Source organism: Loxodonta africana, chromosome 1 (genome assembly GCF_030014295.1).
Source record: "Loxodonta africana isolate mLoxAfr1 chromosome 1, mLoxAfr1.hap2, whole genome shotgun sequence".
Classification (NCBI taxonomy): Eukaryota; Metazoa; Chordata; class Mammalia; order Proboscidea; family Elephantidae; genus Loxodonta; species Loxodonta africana.
Genome location: NC_087342.1, coordinates 30,560,662 through 30,568,770, shown reverse-complemented (window position 1 = coordinate 30,568,770; position 8,109 = coordinate 30,560,662). Strand labels below are relative to the sequence as shown.

Below are 8,109 nucleotides of genomic sequence, written 5' to 3'. Positions count from 1 at the left end.
AACTTGAATTACCAGGGATTGAGAGGCTATTGGAATGATGAAGGGAAAAAATCCAACCAAAATGACTTCTTTTATGCCCCTGAATTCTGATACTGTTTTAAGAAAAATTGATGAGATGGTGAAAACAGTTGTGTAATGAGCTCTGTCAAGAGAATTTTCATTGCTTAGTAGATGAAAACCTCCTGTGAAATAAAGAAGCGTCCCTGCTCACATGAATAAGGCTAAAGAATGGGGGGGAAAAAAAACCCACAGAGGAAATTTATTTTCAGAATTACTGACCGTGTATACAAAGGTGTTGACAGTAGTATTTGAAGCTCTTAGAAATTATTTCCGGGAAAAAATAATCCCTTCTTCCAATGTCATTGCACGTACCACAGACTGAGCCTCAGCTATCATTTGTTGGCAATATGAGTTTGTTGTCCATTAAAAAAAAAAAAAAAATCAGCACCAGATGCTTAGCTGGGTTAGATGCTTAGCACAATGCAAAGAAAAGTGTTTTGTGGAAATTGTGTACTATTTTATTTATTGGGTTCTTTGCTGTCTGTCAGGATTTTTCACTGTTACCTTGCTACAGTCCCAAGGGGTCCACCTTCGAAGACCTCTCCTCTCTAAGCCTCTTGTGTTGTCTCGTTTTACAGCTTCCCTTTCCAATCCAGCATCTGTTCTCCACACCCAATGAAATTAAATGCCACCTCCCCAGGCCACGATGAAATAAACAGGGTCCTGAATGGTGGTTCTGGAGTCCCTGGATGGTGCAAAGGGTTAATGCGCTGGTCTGCTGTCAGAAATGTTGGAGGTTCGAATCTACACAAAGGCGCCTCATGCTTGGTAAAGTAGAGGGTCAGCGAAAAAGTGGAAGACCCTAACAAGATGGATTGACACGGTGGCTGCAACAATGGGCTCAAGCAGAACAAAGATTGTGAGGATGGTGCAGGACCAGGGAGTGTTTTGTTCTGTTGTACATAGGGTCACTATGAGTCGGAACCGACTCGACAGCACCTAACAAACAACAACAAAGGCTCCTTGGAAGAAAGACCCGGCGATCTACTTCTGAAAAATCAGACACCAAAAACCCTGTGGATCGGAGTTCCACTCAGACACACATGGGTCGCCGTGAGTCGGAATCAACTCTACAGCAACTGGTCTGGCTATATGGTGGCTAGGTGGTAGACTTCTTGCCTTCCAAGCCTGAGGAAGATCTGGGTTTGATTCCCTGTCAATGCACCTCGTGTACCGCCACCACCCCTCTGTCAGTGGAGGCTTGTGTGTTGCTGTGACTTTAAATAGGCTTTGGTGGCGCTCCCAGACTAAGACACGGCAGGAAAAAAGTCCTGGCTATCTTCACAAAATCAGCCAATGAAAACTCTATGAATCACAACTGCCTGATCACCAACTCGTCATGGGGATGGCACAGGACTGGGCAGCGTTTAGTTTCGCTGGGGGTGGGGTTGCCATGAGTTGGAGGCTAGTGCCACGGCAGCTAATGACAACAAGAACAAACTCAATCAGGTCAAATGTAGGGTTGCATTATTGCAATGCTAAAAAAAAAAAAAGAAAAAGAACTTTTTTAGGAAGTCTGTACTATAGGGTCACTATGAGTTGGAATTGACTCTACGCCAGCAGGTGCTATCACAAAAAGTACAAAAGTAGGAATATTGAAGTGTGTTGTACACAACAAACATATATTTACCTGAGCAAGTTCCAGGGCAGTTACTGGCCACTCTGCCCTTCCCTCCTCCCACCCTTTCCCAGTGCCAGGCCTGTATTGCCTGATGCCTACAGGTGTGTGGTCTGGGATTCTCCTGCAAACAATCACACATGTTCAACCAGGCACTTTCCATGCAACTGTAGAGACTCACACAGATGTTCACTGTCTCTCTTCACCTGTTTTTCAATGTTTGTGTGCATGCCTGAGTGCTTGCACAAACCAAAATGAAGACAATGGGTAGCTTTTGAAACACCACCAGCCAAGGGTGTCACAAACATTATTGCTAATCCTAGTGCCCGCCCATATAGGCTGAGTGTTATAATCCCTTAATCGGCCTCCGTTAGAGGCTCAGTTTGAGAACCCGCTGTGGGGTGGGGTGGGGTGGGGTGGTGTGGGTGGCCTGGAGCGAATCTCATTATATGCAAATACGAATTACCTTGTAAGCTTATTGTCTTTGGTCTCCAAGGTCTTTCGAAGTATCCGAATGCATTCCTTGAGCGAGTGTTGAAATTCTAAGACAGATGGGAGATATGATATCTGAGGTATTTCATCATTGCCTTGTTCCATGTCATAACAGAAAGAATTTTTTTGACGCTGCTGTTACAAACGAGGCCAGACGCTATTACGAGAATATTATGTTCCTTATTTTCCTTTCTGACCGCCTGTGATTTGCTTGACACGTTATTCTTGTTTCTATTAAGGTTATTCCTTCTTTCTCTCATCGTATACCAGTGAGCCTGCTGTATTATTATATAATCACCAGTTTCATTCCAATGCCCACTAGAATCTCTTTCAGTTTTCTATTGTGCTTGTAAAGAGAAATAACATCCAGAATTCTTTTAAATCCAAACTGACCCACGTAAAGAGACTCAGCATCTGACTCTATTTTGGGTTCTAGGGTAGTCGTACTGCAGCTTGGTGTTTCGTTACGAATCGTTTTTATGTCTCCTTTTCATGACAGTTAGGATATGAGAAGGACAGAAGCAGCCGCGGACATCTGGGTGCTGGCCTGGCGCAGCTGGAGCGTGGCGTTCTCCTGACGCACGTAAACAATTTCGCAGAACACCAGCATCAGGCAAGGCCACTCTGACTAGGATGGATCTCATCAAAAACCAGAGCACTCCACAGTGGTGTCTGAACACAGACACAACACGGACCTTGTCCAAACCACAGAGATGACGAAGCATCCCCTTATTCTGGCTAACAAGAGTGGCAGCTGCTTCTTTACGATGATAGCTGTAGCCTCTCCTCCTTCTAGGCAAAATTTACTAAAATACAGCATCAGAGAACTACCCCCAGACTCCTGGAAAGCAACCGAATCAAAGCAAAACACGGCTTCCGTGAATCACCTAACACAGACCTAAATCCTCTAAGTTCTTCTAACACCCTCATGCTCAGAAGCCCCACAGTTCCCTGTGATGGGAGCTTTCCCTCCATGCAACCAGCAATAAACCCAACTTGTCCAGCTGCAGATGTGTTCCTGGGGTCTTTGGCTGGAGTGCATTGGCAGATACTACAGCGGTGGTCTGCAGTTGTGTACACAGGTAGATTTTGTTGTCTGTGGATTTCATTTTAGGATAGTTAAAGGACTTTACAAAACATTTGTTAGAAAAAGGGGACATTGAGTCTGGTAGAATCGTAGATAGAGATTTTGCAAACATGACCCTACCTACAAGTAAATCACAGGTATGTTATTATATCTCTGTGTTACGTAAATCCTGTGTGTAAGTGTAAGCACAGCACGGTTGTGCCACTTATCAGTGGGGAGTGTCAAATTACCCTGCCTCTCAAAATTGCTCTCTAACCAAATACAGAGCAAACTATTCTGCTTTGCAGCTTAAAAAAAATGACTGGCAAGGACCTGCCTCCTAGTTGATCCTCTCTTGCTCCAGTGCTTTGGTTTGGATTCTTTTTGTCCCTGTTTCTGCTTGGACATATTGGGTACAACTGTCATATAAGGAGTCCCTGGGTGGTGCAAACAGTTAAGCGCTGGACTACTAGCCAAAAGGTTGGCAGTTCAAACTCATCCAGAGGCACTTCGGAAGACAGGCTTTGTGATCTGCTTCTGAAAGGTCACAGCCTTGAAAACCCACACTCTCTACACATCTGGGGTGGCCATGAGTTGGAATCGACTCAACGGCAACTAACACCCACAATTGTCACATCATGTTGCCATTCCCATTTCAGACGCGCGTGCACCCCATCATCTGTTTTTCAGGTGGGTGCTTTTCCGACGGTCAGTTGGCACATCTGGCATCTCAACCATCTGGCCAGAGACTGTTTCAAATGAATGGACAAAAATATCTTCATGACCATGTGGAATGCAACGGTCATCCTTTCTTCCTTTTTAAACATCAGCAGCTCGTGTAAGCATTCTGTTTCTCTGCCGCCTGGGACTTCCTTTCCACACCCTCTCAATGTCCAATACTTTTGATGGTTTCCCTGGTGTGTGTTGGAGAACAATTTGACTAAGAAGTTTTGCTTTTATTACTGTGCGGAAGGAGGTAGCTTAGAGTTGTTGTTTTTGTCTGCTTTGCAGTGATTCCAACTCATAGCAACCCTACCGACGGAGTAGAACTGCCCCATGGAATTCCCTAGGCTGTGATCTTTACGGGAGCAGACGGCCAGGTCCTTTCTCCTATGGAGCATTGCGCCGACCTTTCAGTTAGCAGCTAACTGCTTAACGATTGCACCACCAGTGCTCCTAAAGTTTAGATTACTTAAGGCTAAGCATAAACAAATTATTAAGTTCGTTGTTTATTTTCTATTTACCCGCCCCCCCCCACCCCACGTCCCTGAGGGACCTTTGCTTTGTTCGCTGAGCCTTCCAACAGTTTATTAGATAAATACCCATTGCATGCATGAATGAGTGAATGAATTAAGCAATTCATTAAGGATGCATTCACCTCCCTCCTCAGTTCCCCAGTCACGGCTGTTAACTTCTGAGCCCCAAGGTAAGGGCGGCCACCAGTCAGGCCAGCGTGGGAAAGGGCGCAGCAAGCTGCTGGAGCCTCGCTTCCTGCACCTACTCTTTCCCGTGGTTAGCAGTCGAGTGCTTAAACACTGCGCCACCAGGGCTCCTTTGGCCTGTGGTAGGCACTCAGTAATCAGGACAAATGAGCGGAATAGCTAACTGTATAATGTCCACTCATCAAACTACTGACAATGCTCAGTGCGGCACTAGAGTTTACTTCCTGTCCCACTTCATCAAGTTGTTGGTCAACTCCTCCGCGGCTGGGTGAGACCTAGGGAGAAGGCCCTGTGCTGAGCCACCGGGTGGGACTTAGGGAGAAGGCACTGTGCTGAGCCACCGGATGGGACTTAGGGAGAAGGCCCTGTGCTGAGCAGATGGATGTGACTTAGGCAGAAGGCCCTGTGCTGAGTGTATTCCTTTCTCCCTCTTCTTTCATCATCCAACTTCTCTGTGATCCACCGCACTTTGTTGATGCAGCTTGGGCGACACGATGGTGGCGCAATGCAGGGCCTGTTCCCACTAGTTGGGGGAACATAAGTTTCCTCCCAAAGCCTTGGGGTCACCAGGAAGGTGGGCACCAGCAGGCCCTGCCCTTGAATCTCCAGGGGACCTTGTTCTCAATGTGGTAGCCACCTGCAGTATTTGTACCCCACATTTCATGGCAGGTCATTCCACCAACCCAGACCTGGGTGCTTTCTCTGATTTCCCCCAGAATCATGCACATGACACCTGTATGTGCAGTAGGCTTTCCTGAAAGAATTGGAACAAGGGAGTGGTTTTATCTCACGGCAAAAATACCTTCAGCTTATATTTAAGCATCCTCGTTTCTTACAACTTCTCCACTTTTGGGAATTTGTCCCTGATCTCTTTTCTCCCCAGACTTGAGTCCCTGCTAAACTGACTGCCACTCCCCTCACCCCCCGCCCGCCAACACACACACTCTTCCCCTCTCAGAGGCAGAAGTAACCTCGTTCAGTTTAGGTTTTAAAAAACAAGTTCTTCATCCTGCAGCACTTACAGTGAATAATAATAATAAACAAATAAGTGAAGGAGACAGAAGTCTTCACCACTGTACAGAAATGGGCCTCCTCTCTTTCACGCACTGAAGCACTGCCGGCACTAGTCCCATCCTGTGAAGACAGGCAACAGCCCTCCCCAAGCCCCCACCGACCCTCCTTCACATCCCTCCACTTCCTCCGTTCATTTCTTCCTCTTGCCTCTCAAAGGCTGTCAGAGAAAAGCAGTAATCCTGCCCTCTCTTCATACATGTGCATGGCTGGGCACCACACTGAATAACGAGACGGGAAAGAGACAGACCTGGAGAGAACAGAGCAATAGGTAAGAAGCCATCCTAGGGCTGGAAGGTTTATTTGGGAGCAAGGGAGACGGCTCCTGGGCTGGGAAATCACACTTTGAACCCCAGGGCATTTCCACATTGAGCACCCAGTGGGTATCCTCAAAACTCTCATTACAAAAGGCATAGCACAAAGACAGTTTCTATACCTAGACACCCAGACCCTACAGCATAGCCTCTGCCCTGAGCTTCTCTAGGTCTTCATTGCTGGGGTCCGTGGGGCATGGCTGGTACCTGGTACACGGGACCTCTATGCAGGAGGAGCCGCGGCGGTGCCAGAGGCTGCAGAGGGCATAGACCGCAGCCAGCACAGCAGCCCCTAAGGCCAGGTGCCAGCAGAAGAAGATGGTGAGGAAGGCGAGGTCCATGGGGCTGTCTGCACGCCAAGGCTGTCCGGAGGGAGGGGCATACATTATGACACAGAGTTGCAGCATCCAGTTGCTGAGCACCAGCCCCATCCAGGTTTTGAGCACCCAGAGTGGGGGCTGGTCAGGGACCCAGATCTCAATGGTAAGCACCAGGGCCACCAGGAAGGTAGGCACCATAAATAGGACGTGCACTCGGATCTCCAGGGCGCTTTTGTTCTCAATGTGGGTGGCCATCAGCAGCACCAGCACATGGAAGGCCAGGGCCTCGACTGCTCTCTCGAGCTTCATCTTCTGCCGTGCCTGACATGACTGGCTCACAATGTCCACCACGCCACTGAACAGAAAGAATCCATACATGGTGATGTGTTGCCAGTTGTCCTTGAACAGGAACGGCCGCTGGGGGTCCTCCCAGTCGACCATCATCAGCCGGTTTACCCCCGGAGGATAGAAGAACTCAGCTACGATGCCAGTTGTGGTGATGACCACCTTCACCACCCCTTCCAGAGGCACAAGCTGCCACCACCTCTGCCTTCGCTTCTCTCTTGGGGGCAGAGGGAGTTTGAGAAGCCTCTGTTCCCGTAGCAGGGCCAGGGACACCAGCACTGAATAGTAGAGTGAATAGAAGAGGAAGAACATTCCTGGCATCAGATGTCCCAGGAGGGTGCCCATGACTGAGCTCGATGTGTTGTTGGGGTCAACAAGGAGAGCTGGTGATGAGCAGCAACCTCTGAGGCTGTCCTCACAAGCAAAAGCAGCTGCTCCTGAGCCGTGTGGAGATCCCCTGGTCAGCCCTTTCCATACAAGGCATACCTCCCTGCTTGCCTTGCACCATTACTGGGAAAACTGGAAACAAGGTGAGTCACTCTCAAGGGTGGGACCTCTCTAAGAGGTGGCACTTCATTCACCTCACTTTGTTTCCTAATTAAATCCTGCTTAAATCGGCTGGGTGTGGGCTTCCAACCTCTGAACCTCACTGCAGGCAGCTGTCCCACAGGTGATTGGTTTATGCTCTCAGCCCTACAGAGAGACAGGGGTAGAAAGAGTTAAGGTGCTCCAGCAAAAAGGGGTGGTGGACCTACTCTCATATTGAGTGTCTCTCTATGCCAAGCACGTTACATTTTTTTTTTCTCGTTTAAATTTCTCAGGGAGATACTATTGAACCAGTTTTATAGGGGAAGTTGAGGCTCAGAGGTGTGAAGGGACGTGCACCAAGTAACACATCTAGCAGCCACTGTAGCAGAGCCAGGATGTGGAACCAGGCTGATCCATTTGCTTACAAAGTCCGGAGTTTGTGCACAGCAAAAATGTTTGAACCTCAACTCCAGCACATAACTATGAGCTAGTTACTTTGTCTTCTTGAACCTGGTTTCCTGATCTGTAGACTGGAAATAATAATTACTTCTTAAGTCTGTCGTAAGGATTAAATAGGACAATGTATTGTAAAGTGTCTGGTACGTAGTAAATACTCAGTAAACGGCAGTGATTTCTAATAATTTTTACTATTGTTGTTATTAAGGCTCCTTGCTAAATTCCTACGATCCTGAACTTGTTCCTATTTCTACTAAAATGATACCAAATCATTACTAAAACCCCCGCTGCCATCGAGTAACTATAAAGATAAAGAAGTGAAATAACCATATGTTATGGACTGAACCGTGTCCTCTGAAGATGCATGTGCTTTGTTAATCTTAACCTCCAAGCCTGT

At 47.5% G+C, this 8,109-nt stretch overlaps 1 protein-coding gene across 1 annotated transcript; it reads right to left on the bottom strand.

The window, feature by feature from the left end:
- Nucleotides 1–6,200: 6,200 nt before the first annotated feature.
- On the bottom strand, nt 6,201–7,216 carry LOC104846152 (transmembrane epididymal protein 1A-like). The gene has a single exon (XM_010592983.2). The coding sequence runs from the start codon at nt 7,071–7,073 to the stop codon at nt 6,201–6,203; it is 873 nt and encodes a 290-aa protein (XP_010591285.1). The 5' UTR covers nt 7,074–7,216.
- Between the last annotated feature and the right edge of the window lie 893 nt (nt 7,217–8,109).